This window comes from Stenella coeruleoalba (genome assembly GCF_951394435.1).
Source record: "Stenella coeruleoalba genome assembly, chromosome: 15".
Classification (NCBI taxonomy): domain Eukaryota; kingdom Metazoa; phylum Chordata; class Mammalia; order Artiodactyla; family Delphinidae; genus Stenella; species Stenella coeruleoalba.
Window position 1 is genome coordinate 85,051,990 of NC_137161.1, and position 19,225 is coordinate 85,071,214.

The window sequence follows — 19,225 nt, forward strand, 5'->3', positions numbered from 1 at the left end:
TCACCCATCCATTTGCTCACTCATCCATTCACCCATCCATCCATTCACTCATCCATCCATTTGCTCACTCATCCATTCACTCATCCTTCCATTCGCTCACTCATCCATTCGCTCACCCATCCATTCGCTCACCCATCCATTCGCTCACTCATCCATTCGCTCACCCATCCATTGGCTCACTCATCCATTCGCTCACTCATCCATTCGCCCATCCATCCATTCGCTCACTCACCCATCCATTCACTCACTTATCCATCCATTGGCTCACCCATCCATTGGCTCACCCATCCATTGGCTCACCCATCCATTGGCTCACTCATCCATTCATTCACCCATCCATTCGCTCACTCATCTATTCACCCATCCACCCATTCGCTCACTCACGCGTAAGTACTTCCTCCTCATGGCACAGACACTGTGAAGGTGACTCTGTTAGTCAGTTAGTCTGAATCCGGAAAGTAATGTGTGTTTGCACGACGACAGTGCTCCCAACCTATGATTCCTAGAGTTCCTACACTGAAGTGATTTGGTCTTTGTTGTGGGTTGAATTGTGTCCCCTCAAGCTCCTGTGCTGGAGTCCTGACCCCACTACCCAGAACGTGACCTTATTTGGAAACAGGGTTGTTACAGATGTAATTAATAACGTGAGGTCACACAGGGGTAGTGTAGGCCCTAATCCAATAGGACTGGTGTCCGTATGAGAAGAAACAGATGTGCACGTGGGGAGAACCCCCTGGCAGGACTAGGCTTGTGCTGCCACGGCCCAGGAGCTTCTGGAAGCTGGGGGCTGGCTGTGACAGGCCCTCCCGGCCCCTCCAGAGGGGGAGTACGGCTCTGCTGACGCCTCGGTCTCCACCTTCTGGCCTCCAGAACTACGAGAGAACATATATCTGTTGTTTGAAGCCAACAGTTTGGGTCCTTTGTTACTGCAGCCCCAGGAAATGAACACAGGCTTTAAGAAAAACATGCCAGGATTCATGCTGGGCCTGGAACAGGTGCTGCTCCGTCGTCGCAAGCTTGATCTGGTCGTTCCCACGACTGGCAGGTCTGAGATGGAGAGAAGAGGAGGCCCAGCAACAGGCTGCCACCGCACAGGGCGAGCTTCTGGGGGACACTGAACCTGGGCTCAGCCACCTCTGTCCTGGGAGGGCTGCAAGCCCCAGGAAAGGGCGACTTCCCTGGCTCGATGCCCAGGAGGCAGTGGCCCCCCTCCCTTTGTCCACTTGCTACACTGACTGACTGTCCTCAGAACTCAGGCACCAGACCGGCTGCCAGTGCCCACAAAACAGAGATGCCACTGTCGGTGCCTGTTAGTCCCAAGCACAGGGGCCCTCCTGGCATTTCTGGAGAGAGAAGATGCAAGTCAGCCCACTGGGCCGATAAAAATTTTTTCTTCCCAAATATGTCAGTTGAGAGTCATTCATTCCGTTATTCAGTCATTCAACAAAAGAATATTAATTTATTTGAGCAGATAAGTGTCACAGGAAAAGAATCTTCACTGTTTCCGGTTAACTCAGCCCCCTGAAGGGGAGCATGCTTGCCACACATGCCGCCCTGTGTCCCCCTGCCTCTGGCGGTGGCTCCCACGGCGTCACCTGTGCTCTCTGTGCCTTGGGGGCCCCCACCGGGTGTCGTAACTTCCGAGGCAGTTACCAGGACACTGTTTACACCCATGCTTATTTTCTAAAAAACTGAGGGATAAGCTGGCACCTGGAATCAACTGTGAATTAAAGGAGTCATTAGCATTCAAAGAGAAGGTACGCCTCCCATTTACCTAACTTCATTTCCTGACTTTATTTAGAATCAGGTGAGAGCAGAAAATATACTCTATGCCCAAGATACTAGTGCTATGTTCTAAACTCCCATCCCTGACTGTGAAGAGAGAAGCCATTGTCATAGCAACACAAACGGTCAACCTCTCAATCCTTAACTGCTTCCTTCGGGTTAATCTTTGAAACCATGAATGCCCAATTCTCACTGTAGATCTACAAATAATAGCTGATTTCCTAAGATGCAGTGACATGTGAAACCATTTACTGGCAGGCCATCCACATCTCCAGAGAGTGAGGGCAACCCTGTGATCACAGCAACTCAGCCCCGGCGCCTAGAACACAGCTGGTTTCCTAATGAGAAGACAGGCAGAGAAAATCGCAGTGTTCAGGATGAACATTTCAGCTGCTTCGAGTCCCACCAGGATAAACTCTGCCATCTAATTACAAAGTATTTATGTTTTTAAGATTTGAAAAAAAAAAATCTTACTCATTACCTAACTGGAAGGAGATTCAACTTCTTTCCCAACCTGATATCTTGAGTTTTGAGACCATCCTAGAATCTCCCCTTTCATTAAAAACAATACCATTTAAAATGCGTTTTTCCTTCAGTTGTTCTCTCTCCTCTACAGGGTTTCCCACCCCTCAGCTCACAGCTACTCCTCATGTAGTCTCTTTGATTTTTAGGGCCTCATTTACCCTTATAATATATTATAATATATCGTAAGGTGTCATGAAATCAGCTTGACTGCACTTCAAAACTGGAAACCTCATTTAAATGTGGTTCAAGACGTTCTGCTCGGTACCTCCATTGCTGGCTTTCAGCGCGTCTGCGCACCGTGCTGTTTCTAAGCACTGATGGATGGCTATCTTCACTGAGGTGACGCTGGGTTCCAGAGGTGGGAGTGCAGCTCTCCTCTCCCCACCAGTTCTCTCCAACCCCTCTCCGTCCTCATCAGTGGTGGTGGTAGCACTCCGCCAGTGGGCCCGTGTAGCCCCTTCACCCTCTTTGCCCAATGCTGAGCAGTGATTGGCAGGACAAGTCATCTGAAGGGGCTGATTTCTCTGCTGGGGAGGCTACCTGCCCAACCTCGGCAGCACCAGGGAAGGCAAGATATCAGAGCTGCCACAGCTGGGAGGGGCTTGTGGGTCAGAGGTGAGAAGCTTCCTGCAGCAGAAGGTTCTGGAAGCTCCATTTGGAGGTGGGGGTACTGAACCCCTCCAGGACCAGCCCCAGATGGAGGGGCCAACATGACAGCACCAGTTTCCCTAGAGGAGAGGACAGCCCATAAGGGGTCCCAAGGAGCCCACTCTTCTGGTATTAAAAATATCTGAGGGCTTCCCCGGTGGTGCAGTGGTTGAGAGTCCTCCTGCCGATGCAGGGGACACGGGTTTGTGCCCCAGTCCGGGAAGATCCCACATGCCGCGGAGCGGCTGGGCCCGTGAGCCATGGCCGCGGAGCCTGCGTGTCCAGAGCCTGTGCTCCGCGATGGGAGAGGCCACAACCGTGAGAGGCCCGCGTATCACAAAAAAAAAAAAAAAAAATCTGAAATCTGAACCACCCATATCTTGAAATGAAGATCAATAACCCTATTATCAAGTTGTAATAACCCTATTATCAAGTTGAACCAAAATTGTTCTCTTCTTCTCCAAGAGATATGCGTTGAACCAAAATTTCTCACTGAACAAACATTCAGTTAAAAACGAAAGATAATTTTCTGTAAGCCATAACCCTCAAAAGAAGAAAGAACGGGAAAGCTGGCAAAGCAAAGTGTAAGCTGTAGGAACAGTTCTCCCTTGAGATCAGAAGCTTTCTCAGCAAGCGAACTATGAGCCTGGCCACAGTCAGCCCCGCTGGCCTGCACGCGGTCCTCTTCTGGCCACACGCACACACATCTGTCAACCGAGACGAAAGCGAGCCCACAGTGCTTTTCTGGATACAAAATCTATACCTCAGACAACGACACTGCTCGGCAAAGTCTTTTCAGAGTCCACGTAAGAGATGATCCAAGATCGTCTGAGGAGAGCAGAGGTAGAAGAAAACACTGGAGTGAGTTCACACATAGAGCGATGGCCTCTGACCACTGGAAAGATGGCCGTGCAGCAGCTGGAAGGATTTTTACAAAACCAGAGTCTCAGTGCAGCAGTTTTGCCACTGGTTTACTTTGTTCTTTGAAAACTTACCCCAAAGTATTATTTTCTGTTTTGAATGACACTTTCTTCATCTTTACATAACATGTAGTTTGTTGTTTTCTGAACAACATCCTTGGAAGGTGCAGCCAGGCGTACAATTCGAGGTTGACAGTTATTTACTTTCAGCTCCTTCAAGACCATCATTCCATTGCCTTCTGGCCTCTCCTGTTCTCGAGAAGTTGGCTTCCAATGGTCTTTGTAGGCAAGATGCCTTTGCTCCAGATGTCTTTAAGATGCTCTGTGGCTTCTGCATTTGCAGGTGTAGTGCAGTGCATCTTGGGGCAGACTTATTTTTATTTATTCTGTTCAGGATTCACGACTTCAGTCAGATACATAATGTCTTATATCAGTTCTGGAATTTCTCGGCCATAATCTCCACATATTTCCTCCCTCTCATTCCCCCCCCCTTCTCTTCTGAGTCTTATTAAATGTATGTTGGACCTTCTCATTCTGTTCTTTATGTCTCTTAACCTCTCTATCATACTTTCAATCTTGATGTCTTAGCACTGTATTTTGAGGGTTTTTTTACTCATTTCCAGCTTCCAGTTTGGTAATTCCCTCTTTATCAGTGTCTAACCTACTTTTTACCTCAATCAGAGTGGTTTATTCAATGACTTTGTTTTTCCTAAAAAAAAAAAAAAAACTGTTTAAAATGGCATTATAATCTCTACTTAAAGTGTTCATGCTTTCCTTTAATAATTAAATACTTTAATATTCATTTCCAGCTTTACTGAGATATGATTTGTATATAACATTGTGTAAGACTGGGGTGTACAACATGCAAACATGTTGCACATTTTAATCTCATACACTGCAAGATGATTACCACCAGAGCATTTGCTAACGCCTCCATTAGGTCACATAATTACTGTTTATTTTTCTTTTTTGTGGTGACAATGTTTAAGATCTACTCTCTTAGTGACTCTCTCTTTTTTTTTTTTGAATTATAACTGACATACAGTATTATACTGGTTCCAGGTGTACAACACAGTGATTCAGTTCTTAACAACTTTCTATAATCACTATGCTGTACATAAGGTTACTCAGAACTTATTCATCTTCCTACTAAAAGTCTTTAATTAATTTAAATGTACTTATTACATTTTGAGGTGTCCAGCGTGGAAACAGCTGCTGGGAGGTGCTGGCTTCCCCTGGCTGCCCTTGCGTCCCACACGGGCTTCCAGGGTGACCTCTCTGCTTTTGTACCTGTGGAGCCTTGGGAAGACAGGACACACCCTGGGCTCAGGAAGCCTCTGAGGAAACAGCTGAGTCACAATGGAGCTAGTTCACCATCTCAGACTTTCTACCTTCTTCTCACCCCTCGTTGGGCAGAGGTCAGGAAGGTATTGAACAGCGCCCCCCCCCCCGCCCCTGCCCCCCACGGGATATATCAAGCACTGGGAGAGCATCGCGGGGTAAGGGGATGGTGAGAGGAGCAGAGACGTTCTTCCTTTTCAGGAGAAAACCTCACTATTTCAGAAAGAGCTGTCCTGTGCGTCCTTAAAGTGTTAGCAACACTTTTCTGTGTTTCTACAAACTCGAACCAGGCCAGTAAGGGTCCTGCAAACCATGTTGACCGCAAAGCCTAGAAGAAGAGCATTCTCCAGAGAGACCACTGAAAGTTTTCCTTTCCTTCCTGACCATAAGCGGTGGCCCGAGCCCCGCGGACATGAGCAGAGGGGTGTGTGCCATTTCTGCGCAGGTGTTAAGACACAGGTGCGCCCACCCTTTGCTCATTCTTCCCCTCTGGCAGCTGCATGCAGATGGTGGTTAATTTACAGGACAGCAGAGCCTGGGTCCTTGAATCACCTCATGGACGAGAGCCACCCAACAACAAGAACACCCATCTTAGGCTGTAATGAGAGAGAAATAAACTGCCATTGTGCTAAAGCAATCGAACTTTTGAGGGGCTATTTTCTAGCGCAGGGGAGGCTCAGCACGTCACACACGTGACTTTATCAGAAGGAGGTCCCGAACTCCTTGCATTATAAAGACCTCCTTAGAGTCTCTGTACACTCCTACTTTTCATCATTGGTGGTGAGAATTACCCCTAATTAAAAAGGTAATAATGCGAGTCTAGCCCCTGGTAGAATTCATCATCAATTTCAAAGCAGCGTCATGGGCTCTGATGCAGTTGGACCTAATTACTCAGGAAAGTGTCAACATAGACATGGCAGGGGAGTGGGGGATGAACCAGCGAGATGCCAGTGACACTGCGGACGCTCTGCTCGGTCTCCAGGGAGACACGGGGAGGGCCCGGCCAGCCCTCGTCTCACCTGACTCCCGTGTCCGGCCCCGCACGGACTCGCTCCAGGGCCCGGCCCCGATGGCGTTGAAGGCCTGCATCTGCAGCTCGTACTCTGTCCACTCCTCCAGCCCCTCGACTGTGAGCTCCCTCTCCAGCCGGTCGCTGATGACTTGGGCCAGCGCAGTGGACGGGAGGTCGGGACGCCAGCACGTAACTCTGTAGCCCACGGACTCGGGGTTCCCATTGTACTGCGAGTCGGGCAGCGGCTGGAAGTGGACAACAGTCCGCGGTGAGCCAAGGTCTTGGGGCCGCCCCCCGTGAGGGTCTCCATGCACGGGCCTGTCTTAGGGGGCCAAGTCCCCGGAAGAGATGTTCTGGGGTGAATATTCTTATGACCTTTATTCTACTTTCCCCTGGAACTTTTCTTCTGTTAATTAAATGAAGTCCTTTCAGTAACTTTGGCTGGACATAATTTCTTTTCATACATTTCAGCTTAATTTTGTGGGGAAATGTTCTGATTCAATATCAACCTGGCTCTCTTACAAATACCGAGTATTGGTTCCGTGTCAACCTGGCTTAAGGACTTAACAGGTTCAGCCTGCAGGGCCAGCGGCTTTCCTCCCCAAAGATATTCCTCGGTTCCAAGAAGCCAGTGAGTCATGCTACTAATTAATAAGAAGCGGGGGCTGCTCTGAGATCCAACACCGACTGCAAAATGCAATACTTCCTGGTTTAACGATGAGATTAGTTTGGACCGGGACAAGGCAAGACTAGGAAATGACTAAGCTCTGGGCTCCCACGCAGGCCCCCCACCTCCCAACTCACCACCCAGCGGAGCCGCAGGCTGGTCTCGCTTGCGGTGCGGACGGTGATGCTGGTGGGGGCCACGTCCGGGGGGGCCTGCAGGGTCTGGATGACCCGGGAGGACTGACTGAAGGGGCTGGCACCGACGACGTTCACCTGCCTCATTCGGAACCTGGAAGCAAAGCCCACGACCGGAGTTACTCTGCACAAGAGGTAATGTGGAAGGATGGAAACCCGCCCACAACTTCCAGGGGTACGAGGTGGGCGGGGGCAGATACGTGTCTGCCCGTATCACAGAGGCCATTGCTCAAGGCCGCGCTCTTTCCACCTGGTTTCATTAAAAATGTGAATTACATATATGGCCTCTTGCCCTAAAAGCCTCCACAGAATGGTAAAGGCACCGCAACTCAGCAGTTTCCCGTTCCGAGGGAAGCGTGACTGGATGGGTTACGTGGCCAGAACCTGTGCCGTCAGATGCCCTTGGCTGGTTCAAGTTCAGGGCGAGACCAGATTAGAGCTCAAGTAGCTCTTTAACGGAAGTGGAATGCCACAACGTCGCTACCAGATGACAGCTTTGAAATTCCAGCGTCTCTTAATGACCAAGGGTGCCCTGCAACCCATCCTCTGTTGGTTCAGGAGACGAGCAAGGGCCCCAGACTCCACACCCTGCGACTCTCACCCCATCGCTGACTTGCCTTTTTCCTTGTCTATAAAACGAGGGTGGAATTAGATGTTCTTTAAAGTCGATGTTAATGTTCTCAGTTTTTATCTCTTCTCTATTAATATGTACAACTATTCGAATTGAACTTATATACCAGACAAATATCCTAAGTAGACACACATATTAATTAGAGGGGCTTCCTAAATTTACGTGCTTTTAAGACAGGTTCACTGATCTCTAATCACACTTTCTGATCTTGGAAATGACTGTATAGCTTATACTAATTTCCCACGGCAAGTCTTGCATCCCAACAGGTCATTTTATGCTGAATATTTTTCTCTAAAAACAAGTGTATCTTGATTCATCTGCTCTAATCTTAGGAAGGATGGTAAAATGAATGTAAGTTAAACAGCATCTCTCATCAGGTTTTTTCCAAAACCCCTAAGCCTGCTGTATCGTACTGAAAGTGTCCTTCGCAAAAAGACGTAACAGCTCACCTTTTACTCCCTGAATTAGTCATTCTTAGTCTTTTGTTCCCCGATCTTATGAAATGTATCCATCCTGGCAGAACAGCGACCTTATCAAACTCAGCATCTGGTGATAACTGGAAATTCCACCTCCTTCAGTGACCTTATGGGGGAGTCACGATGTCTCTACCAGCCCATGACCAGCCTACCCTTTGTTAAGGCCAAGGGTGTACTGCCTGGATAGGTTTCAGGATCAAGGAGCAAAGGTTAAATGGCACATTAAGTGCTTGATCACTGCTAGTCCTGGGCGGGGAGGGGGAAGCAGAAGGGTGCTCTGAGGACGCCTGCTCTGTGTACACACGGCACGGTAACAGTCCCCAGAGGTCGTGGAGTTTTGTAAAGAAAAGCACCACATCTCCAACCACGTGGGCCTTGGCTACTAAGCCTAATGTACCAGCCATGCTGCTGGCTGCCTGGTCAGCGGCGTTGGTGGTAGGGGGCGTGGCTGACCTAGCATCGGGTACCACCTCCCTGGAATAACACTCGACCGTGTCTCGTGCCCCGAAAGGTTGACTTTACTGTTAGGTCCACCTGGAAGAGTCTCGCCTACACTCATGCAGCCAGGTTTCACTACTGCAGATGGGGCCACCTGTGGGTGGGGGCACCCCCTCCTCGTGCGGGGTTCACGGCCCGCTGCTCTCACCTGTAATGAGTGTAGGGCGTGAGGTTCGGGATCTGCAGCGTCTGGGCGTCAGGTTCATTCTCCTCCTCGTAGAGGGTAACCCACTCTTCCTCGTCGCCGACGGCTCCAACCTGGGGAAGGGAGGTCTTGGGACCAGCTGGACGACACAGGGCGGAGGCTGCCATTCATGTACGTGTGGCCGCCCAGTGTCCCCCACGAGTGGGGCGAGTTGAGTCCTGTGTGTGCACACCCCCACCCGTGCCTCTGAGACGTGGGCTCCTCTGTCCCTGCCACTGGGTCTGGGGGGGTTTCGGGCACCAGCTCACAGTCAGGACCTGGGCACAACTGCCCGAGCGCTCTGAGGCCGCGGGTGCAGGAGAGGACCTGGCTGTCGGGTCCTTCATTCCTGCTGAGGGGATAACTCGTCAGAGAAGACCTGCCCAGGACCCCACGGGACCTGGGTGGCCGGGTGTCCTCACGGAGGGTTCAGAGCCACTTCCACTGCAGCCGAGCAGCGGCCTCAGCCTTTCCCGCTCCCACCCTGACCCCTTCTGCCCAAACACACACCAAAGACACCGCCGCTGGCCGGGACACCAGAGGTCCTTCCGCAGGGGACTCGCTGCTGAGGTGGTAAGGACCCGCCTCGGGGCACAGCTGAGCCCTTTCCAAGTGGGGCGCCCTGCCCGCCCTCTGGTCCTGCCCAGGGACCCATTCCTGCTGATTTATTCCCCGTCCGTGAACTTCCCGTCCAGTCGGCTGCCCTGGAGGTATTTTCACGTGGCTCTGACCCTCCCAGGACCACCCAGCCTGCCCCCGAGCCACACATCTCGTGGTTCTCGCCACCTTCTGAGGCAGTGTCGAATTCTGCCTGCCCCAGTCTCTCTGCCCCACTCGCGCCGCCTTGCAGAGCCCCAGGGCCTGTCCCCGCAAGAGAACAACGGGGGGACCCGAGTCACCACGAGCCAGGGAAGCCTCTGAGTTCTCTTCATGTCCCTGCATCCCTGTCCCAGGTAGGCTGGCAGGTGGTCATGGGAGGGTGGCACGAGAATTCACACGACCTTGGTAAACTGGAGAAACGGACGCGGAGGATGAGAGGGGGACAGCAAACACGGGGCCGGGCGGCATGAGTCCCCAAGAAACTGAGCGCAAAACTCCAAATACCCTTGACTAAACACGTGAAAGTGGCTTGGCACCTCCTCAAAAACCTAGAATCACCACGTGACCCAGCGCTTCCACCGCTGGGTCTACACCCAGAAGAAGTGCAAACTGGTTCTTCCGCAGGTCCTCGTACACACACGTTCACGGCCGCTCTGCTCACAGCGGCCAAGGGAAGAAGCAGCACGAGTGTCCATCAACGGATGACGGAGAAGCAAAGCGCGGTGCGGCCACAGGACGGACACTGCTCAGCTGGGGAAAGGGGGGCCCTGACACCTGCTACAGCGCGGGCGGGCCTCGAAAGCGTGGTGCTGAGAGCGGCCAGACCCCAAAGGCCACGCACTGCATGATCCCATTGCATAAGATATGCAGAACAGGTAAACCCACAGACACAGAGTGCAGACTGGTGGGCGCCAGGGGAAGGGGAGCGGCGGCCTGACGGGCATGGGGGGCTGGGTGGAGCCCGGCAAAGGTTTCGGAACCAGATGGAGGGGGTGGGGGGCGCTGCAGAGGCGCTAACTCGTGAACCGCACAGGCTAACACGGTTCACTGTATGTTTATCACGATTTCACCTCGGCTAGAAAGCGTCAAAATAAAACATGGATGACCAGCCACAAACGTATGGCGGGGAAAGGGCAGGAGGCCAGAGCGGGTAACGAGCCCGGGAGGCAGCACAGCAGCGAGCCGCTGAAGGGACATCGGGAGGACGCGGCCGGAGTCCGGGGCCCTGCACCGAGGCGGCCAGCCCTCCGCGTCTGCAGCGCGGGACCCCACAGAAGGGGCTGCGGGTTGGCTGTGGGGCTTTCGCTCTGATGAGTGTAACCTACAAGTGTCGGGTGGCGACACCTGAGGTCACCCCCCCCCCCCGCCCCCAGCAGCGCTCTGGCTCCTTTTTAAAAGACCTGGATTTGAATGGAGGCCGCATTCTGGGGGCTCAGGTGGGCGCCGCACGTCTCCGCGGACCCCGCCTGCCGCTCTCCCTGCGGGCCCAGCCGTCACGACCTAATGGCATCATATAGTCCCAAGCGCACCCAGCCCTCCGCTCCTTCACGCGGCCGGCGAGCTCCTTCGGGTCTGGGTAGCACCAGGCCTTTGGGAAGCCCCCATGAACGGGACCCCCTCACCCCCCACTATCCCCCCACCACAGGCCGCCAGAAGGCGATGTTCTAATTCCGTGCTGTGCCGGCACCTTCCACGTGACCCGGCGCAGGGCTGATCACACCCAGTTCTCGCTCAGACGCAGTGCGTGTCGAAGATCTATGCTGCTCACGGATGAGGGAAGCAGCAGGTGCGAAGCTGGTTCAGGGGAGAGCACCCGAGGCGGAGTCTGAGTCAGTGTGGGGAAGGACGCCGCAAGGAGACGGCAACATGCGACGTGAAACCGGTTAGAAGAGCAGCACAGCGGCAACCTCTGGGTCTGCGGCCTCTACAGGTTTGCAGCTCACTTTACAGGGTCTGGGCCAAATCCTAAATAGTAAGTCAAACACAGTCAGAGTCCTTAAGGCAGAGGAGCCTTAGGCAGACTTACTCAGCAAGGCTCTAGTTCTGGCTGGCGCCTGCAACCTCCGGCCCGCAGGCCGAACCCGGCCCGCCTCCTGCTTTGTAAATAAAGTTTCACTGGCGCACGGCCTCGCTCACCGGTTCGTGTACGGCCGGCCCCACGTTCACGCTCTCACGGTGGAGCCGCGAAGCTGCAGCGGAGACCCCCTGGCCCCCGAACCTATGTTTACCACGCGACCTACCCTGCCTGCGTCCCGCCACAGGGCATGCGGTGTGTCTCCCGCCTCCTCCCGAGGCGTCTTCCACACTTGCTGCCACGTGTCCCACGAGCCCCCAAGGTGGGTTCAGGGTCTGACTCGCCACTGAAGCCCCAGCACCTCCCCCAGGGTCCAGCCCAAACTCGGGGCCCGACCCGTTGGTTTAACACACAGACAAACGTGTGTGTGACTTCCAGGGCAGTATTGAAAACGGGCCGCCTGGCACTGAGCTCCAGAAACAAATTATTACCGAAAACACGATTGTAGTTCTAGACCTCGGCGGCGGCGGGGGTTAAATTTCTACAATAAAAGGTTTACATTTGGATCTAAAGAGACAGGAGCCTTCTCAGTGCGGAAGAGGAGTCCTCTGGTCCCTCCTGGGCTCCTTGGGCTCTCTGGCTGGATTTCAAGACCATCACGACGATGGACTTTCTAGAAGCAAGCGGCCGCTCTCTGCCTAGCAAGTGGCTAGGCAGAGCGTGTGGCAGGATTCTTTAAGGATAAAACCAACCAGAGCTCCGTGGGGAGGCTGGGATTTTAACAATTTTTTCCTTCTTTTTCTTTTAATGCTAACAAACAGCACTTTACAGAAATGCCACGCGTTTCAAATGCCACTCAGCGGGGGTGGTCATTAGGGCCCACCGGGAGCCCGCTGTCCTCTGCTAAAGCCCCAGGGGAGGCTGCTCACCTCCATGGGAGGGCCCTGGGCCGCTGCTCCCACGGCCCGCCTGCACTTGGCGCCTTCAGACACACCTGCTCTTTTAGTTCCTGGGGTCCCAGACCCCGCCAGCTTTGCCAAGTGGTTTTTCCATCAGAGACCGAGTTGCCGTGGCCGCCGTTGCCATGATGAGCTCGGCACCCGGAGGCCAGGGATCAGTGGCCATTCAGAGGACAGGCATTAACCTGGCGGAGTGAAAGGCGTGGCACCCGCTGTTACAAAGTAACTGCACGTGGAGAGGAAGCACGTGGACCTGCAGCTGCGCAGGGAGAGGACGAGCTGGATGGGGAGGGCGGGAGGCAGCAGCTCTCCTTTCACCCAGAGCTAAGGAGAGGGGAAAAGATGCTCGAAGAATCCACTCTATGGAAACCTGCCAAACCCCGGTGTCAGGAGGAAAACCTGCCGGCCAAGCAACCTGCACAGCTCCCGCGTCCCCTCGGGCTGAGCTGCGTCCCCGTGCCCGAGCCAGTGGAGCCTCCCAGGGAGCCCCAGACAGCTGGGGCCCCTCCGCGCGGCACTGCTGGCAGATGGCAGCGCAGCCAGGAGGGGACTCAGGGTGGACGGGGCTCGAGGCCCGTTCCCGAAGAGTCCGGACAGCCTGCAGCCCTCGTGAGCTGGTGGGGGCGGGGCGGGGTGCCTCTGGCACTGACTGAGTTTTCCTGCTCCGAAACAGCCAGAAGCAGGGTCCCCGCCCTCCCCGCTCCTCCCCAGTACCTTGCTAGTTGCTTATTCATTTACTTTTTAACTATTTAACACTCTTTTTTTTGCGGTACGCGGGCCTCTCACTGTTGCGGCCCCTCCTGTTGCGGAGCACAGGCTCCAGACACACAGGCTCAGCGGCCATGGCTCACGGGCCCAGCCACTCCGCGGCATGTGGGATCTTCCCAGACCGGGGCAAGAACCCGTGTCCCCTGCATCAGCAGGAGGACTCTCAACCACTGCGCCACCAGGGAAGCCCTTTAACACTCTTCTTATCTTCGGAAGCAGGAGGGCTGTGAAATGACCATTTGGTCCTCTGCCTTAAACGTCCCTCGATCTCAAATGCTGCTCTCCTGGGTCTGTGATCCTGGGTACTCCTGGCCCCGTCTGGCTTCCCAGCCACCTCTCCTCTGCTTCCTCCTTTGCCCGCAGTGACTCCGAAACAACATCTCTCCCGGGTCTGTCCCGGCCCCTCCTTTCTCCCCTCAGCAGTGTCCTCCTTCCTCCTGGCATTTGGCGTCCCTCCATGAGGACGGCTCAGACCCCGGCGCGGCCTTTGTGCCTCTTGACCGCCGGGAGGACGTTCCTGCTTCCAGCCTCTGAGCCAGGGCCTCACCCCCGACGCCTGCTGCCCACCCCCCTCCGTCTGCCCGATGCTGGGAGGCCCCTCGGCCTGTCTTACCTTCACTTGATTTCACTGACAGGACCCCAGTTTAGAAGCTCCTGACCGGTCGCTTGAACTATTTGGATAGTCAAGCTCAGTGACTTAAAAGAAAAGAATGACATCTCTTAGAAAAGCCTCTCTTCCTCAGAACAGACCAAAGTTCAGGGCTGCCGGCTAGCCTGCCCTCGTGTCCGGTCATGGCCACTGGCCTCGCGAGCCTGCTTCCCTGATGAGCAGCTAGAAAGTCACAGGTCAGATGGAGCCCCGGCTGTTGATCTCGGGAAGGCCCCCCTTCCCCATCGGTCACCCTACACAGCCCAGCCCACAATGCCCACAACACTCAGGCCTCAGAAATTTCTGGGCCTCACCTGTTGCGGCCATAAAGTGAGAGACCGGGTCGTCATCCAGTTCAGACGGCACACGGCTTTACCCGCCGGCCCGGGCTCCACTGAACGGCCTTCACTGTCCGCAGACTCGAGGCCGGCCCCCCAGTCTTACCTCCCCCCATGCGCGCCTGGGTTTTTGCCACCTTATTCACACCCCCTCTGAAATACCCTTCTAGGAACCAGTTTTTCCATGAAGTCCTCCCCTACCCAAGGAGAGGCTTCTCCTGGAAGCCACGTGTGCACGCACGACTGTCCCTGCACTGGGGGCCCTGGGGGCCTGCCTCCCTTGAGTCTGTGGGCCCCTGTGCCTGGCCCAAGCCCCGCACACAAGAGCGGCTCTGCCGTGGGACCCCGGACCCCTGGCTCCTCTCCTCCCTGCCTCAACAGCGAGGCTGGCCTCCTCCGTGTCTGTCACAAGTGTGGGGGGGACGGCATCTGTGTCTGTCCCTTCTCTCCCGTCAGACACAGAGCCTCTCAAGGACAAACAGGACTGCCCACGCCGTCCTGCACCCCGTGGCGGGATTTGGTGCCACTTTCTAAGATCCGGCGAGGATCGGGCCCCATCGCTCACGGAGCGGGGTGTGTGTGGAGGGTCAGGAAAGGGACTGGAACACCGGAACCGGCCCGACACATGCTCGTGTGATGCGGGGACCTGGCCTTGGGGCTCCGAAGTGAAGGCCCGTCGGGAGACTCTGCTGGGGTGAAGCGTGGGGAGCGCCGAGACACCCTGGCCCGTGCTCAGAGACCAGGAGATGCAGGCTCTTGCCGACGTTTTCAGACACAAACAACCTCCACCCTTAGTAAAGGTGCTGCAGGCTGCTCACACCGGCTCCTGCCTCCCCTCCGGTCTCGCCTCCCATCACCACCTGCTCACACGGGGCCCGACCACGCAGCTGCTCAGCCCTCCCCACGTGTGTATCAGCCACAGTTCTAGTTTCTGTATTTCATGCCCTGACATCCGGGGCCTGGCTGACCCAGCTGGGACTGCCCCTCCCAGGGCAGCCGGGTCCTAGAGATAACAAACAACTCACCTGTGAGCACACCTTTCCAATGCAAATCAACCAACCCAGAGCCCTCACCCCACCCCCTCCTCCTTGGGGCTCCCACACTCCAGGCCACTGTCCCCCTGCCCTCATCACCCAGGGCAGGTACCAGACAACCAGGGATGGGCCCTGTGCCCCAGAGCCTGCTGGAATGGTCCAGACTAGCCCGTCCCCAGCCTGCCCACCCTGCCTTGTCCACTCCTTCCACGGAAACCACAGTGAGGTTTCTGGTCCACACTGCCCCCCTCTGCCTCCTGGGAGACCCTGGTGCTTCCCTGTGTGGCCCTGCCCGGCATCATGTGCTCCCTCCTCTTGGGATCTGTGAGAAACAAATGGTCTTTTCAGGGAGTTGTCTCCTGATCCATTGGCCTCACTCTACCTGAATAGAAGTGAAATTCACATTTTAAAACAGCGGGTGCCATGCCTTTCACTCCGCTATTCTCTCTGTTTGGGATGCCCTGCTCCCCATCAAAATACTGTGCATCCATCCTTCAAGGCCCAACTTAGAGTTCACCTCCTACATGGAGCCCTCCTTGATTACCCTATTCTGTTACCCATTTTCTTTCTGCTACTGTCTTGGCAACATTTTTTATAACAATTCTCACAAGCCTCATTTTTATTGATTATTATATTACATCTCAATCATCCCTCCCACATTTCCGCCCAGATTGTGAGTTTCTGGAGGTGGGGACTAAAACTTTTCCATCTTTGTAATCTAGCATGTAGCATGAATCCTGAAACCTATATGACAGTAGATGCTTAATAAATGTTTGCTGGATGAATGTATGACTAAATGAAACAAGTATAAAACCTAATGACCAGAAAAATGAAACATACAGGCAAATCTAAAATTCCAACAAGAGAATTAGGATGGAAGAATTTGAGCGGTCCTCAAAAAGAACAGGAAACTATGACTCTTGAAAAATTTAATTTAGTTGGACAGCTGTGATTTACATATGCATTGACCTCTATTTTTTGAAAATGACATTTGTAGTAAAACGCGTCCCTCAGTTGTACTTGAGTTGTCACTTACGCTGCAGTATTTTCTTCTCCTGTCTTATTTTTAAAAGTCCCATAATAGGACCTAAAAGGATCTGACAGACTAATGAACAAAAAAGCAACTTCAAACCGTTCATCTTGTACAGATTTCCTATGCAAGTTGAGAAATAAAAGAGAAAAGTCATCGTAAGGGTGTTATTACGGACAATCAAGCAAACAGTAAACATTTTGAAGTATCCGAGTGTGTATTTCACCGTCACCTAACCCCTCAGTACCTAAGCGCTCAGGCAGAGGCGTTACACCAGAACAGAGCTGAGGCCCGTCTCGGCAAATCTACCCAGATGGTTGGGCCATCGTGGAAGAAGCCATCAGAGGAGTGACAGCCCTCTTACGCATCTGTGACAGACTGTTCAGAAAAAATGTCACTCTTTTTCTTCCTATTATGAAAAAGAAATTCAACCACAGCCAAGGCGTATTACAGTTGAAATGGTGACAGATGCTTATCAAAAGGGCCACAAACAGCCCTACTGCCCACCCACATGGAGGGAAGGAGGAGAGAGAATTAGCGATCAGAAACCCCCAACTCCAGACCTTGAAGTGATGAGATAGAAAGCGTCTGGCCTGTGACCCTGCCAGAGACCCTGCCAGAGACAGAGCACACCGTCGGAGGCAGAAGACACACAGACAAAGGATGGAAGGTCTCTGCTGGGAAAGGGGACCGGGGACGGCTGGACGCGGGGTGGCTTTGGCTCCCTGTGACTACGCTCTCCCACCAGCAGCTGGACGCCCAGCTGGCTTCCGGCTGCACGAGCTGCTCCTTCCCAGCTGCACCCACACTGCCCCCACCGGGGACGCGGCCCACCTGCTCCTCTGACCGGAGGCCCGCGTGGAACTCCAGCGCCTCCTGTCCTGAGCACTGCAGGTCGCTGACCTTGGTGGGCCCAGCCTGGGGCTGGCCTGGCGGTTGGCTTGACTCTGCAGTGTTTCCCGGGGCTGAACCCTGCGCTGTCCCACGGGCCTGTGCCAGGAACACCCCCAGTGCAAGGACGGTCCTTCCTCGGAGCCACAGCCACTCGAGCAGCTCTTCGAGTCCAAACACTTGCCTTGGCTTTAATATTTTCATTATGTGCTGTGTTTACTAAGTGCTTAATAAGTATGAGTCCGACGCTGAGGCTCTAAGGCGTTGTTACTCTCCCAACGTTTTCCCGAGGGAGCGAGGCCAGGAGAGGCCGCAGGACTCGTTCTGTGGGCCAGGTCCCCGTCCCTGTGGCCCTTGGCAGCGCGACGGGTCTCCTACACCCCCGGCAGCCTCGTGCCGAGGACGGCTCCTCTCTGACGTGCCCGGTTTCCGCTCTGGCACCGTCTTCGCTGGTCAGCCTGTCCCTCCCCGGCCTTCCTGGGGCCACGTACTTCCTGGCAGGTCCCAGCTGGTCCCATCCTGCGAACAGCCGGGCCCAGCTGAGGATGGAACACTGGACGGCCCCGGGCAGAGCCGGGCATCTGAGTGTCTTGTTCCAGGGAACCTCCGGTCTTCCTAAGCCTCTATGTTTCCCAACTTGCTATTTAACGCTTTGATGGACTGTTAAAGAGGAGAAATCACTGGGAATCATACGCAGCAAAGCAGACCGTTGAGAGCAACGTTTCAGAGAGCTGCTCCGCCGACGTGGGCACACCTCCCCGTCCTCGCTCTAAAGGAGGGTCGTGAACGGAGCCTCTCGGAGGCCCACGGCTGTCTGCTTCTCCCTCACTTGTCGTGAGGTCCCGGTGCCCTGTTTCTTCCGTGAGTCCCTCTTCCCTCCGCGCTGGAGATGGGGCACCCAGAGGTCAGTTCGGGACTGGAACCAACCGGCCCTCGGCACGTGCGGAGTGGGTGCAGGCGTGGAGGGGACAGATGAGGCCTTGGACGGGCAGGAAGGTTCCCAACCTGGAACTCCCAGGCAGCGTGCTGGCTGCAAGCCCAGCAGCCTGGGCCTCAACTGTGACAAAACAGAGTGTTTTTCCCGAGAACTCGACGCCAGGAGAGATTTACTGGGAGAGAGGCCTGGACCAGGTATGATGGGGAAACACGGGGCCCCATACACCCCGAAAGCTTTCTCTCGGGGGAGCACGTCAGCAAAAGGAAAAGGAAACAAAGCCCGGCCTTCCACTCTTCAGCCCCTGATCCGGTCCCTGGGGGGGCACGTGTACTTGGGAGACAGAGCGCCACTCCACCCCGCACCCCAAGTTCTCCGCGGAAGGTGTGTCTCCAAATGCCACCGCCGCAGCCACTGCTGGGCCACCTCGGGCATCGTGAGCGCCCCGCCCGTGGCTCCTGGGCACTGGCCCGCCGCCTCCGCTGCTCTGTGGTTCCCTAGAGACCAGCACTCCGCAGCCCACGCTGCGTTTCATTAGCCCATAACACTCCCTGAAACAGTGGCTGTTGAGAAAATGGCTACTATTATGCACAAGTAAGCACTAAATGGGCTTTTCCTTTACATTTTCGGATGGAACCAGTTTTATCCGCACCCAAGTGCTACCACCAGCATCTTCATTACAGAAAACCTTGCTCAGAGCAGCCTTTGGAGAAGCCCGGTGTTATCTTGGCTATTAAGACACAGCCAGCAGCTGCGAACGGCGGGGCTCCCAGACGCACCGGGCCGGCAAGCAGGATCAAAGGAAAAGACGTCACATTTGCAATTGCCCCTTTTACCGCACGCCGTGAAAGTGTGGGAGGAGATGTTCTGCTCACTCTACAGTCAAAGGTTACTAATTAAGCAAAGCATTACGGAACCAGAAATACCCATAAAAGCTGCTATTTAATTTTTTTTTTTTTTTTTTTTTGCGGTACGCGGGCCTCTCACTGCTGTGGCCTCTCCCGTTGCGGAGCACAGGCTCCGGACGCGCAGGCTCAGCGGCCATGGCTCACGGGCCCAGCCGCTCCGCGGCATGTGGGATCCTCCCGGACTGGGGCACGAACCCACGTCCCCTGCAGCGGCAGGCA

General features: G+C 54.5%; 1 protein-coding gene across 1 annotated transcript in view; it reads right to left on the minus strand.

The window, feature by feature from the left end:
* SDK1 (sidekick cell adhesion molecule 1) overlaps window positions 1-19,225 on the minus strand; it is an 816,979-nt gene that overhangs the window by 95,675 nt on the left and 702,079 nt on the right. The window contains exons 23-25 of the mRNA XM_079943718.1: window positions 8,846-8,955; window positions 7,036-7,186; window positions 6,239-6,476 (exon numbers count right to left, since the gene is read on the minus strand). Coding sequence (XP_079799844.1) covers window positions 6,239-6,476; window positions 7,036-7,186; window positions 8,846-8,955 — 499 coding nt within the window. The remainder of the gene's footprint in view (window positions 1-6,238; window positions 6,477-7,035; window positions 7,187-8,845; window positions 8,956-19,225) is intronic.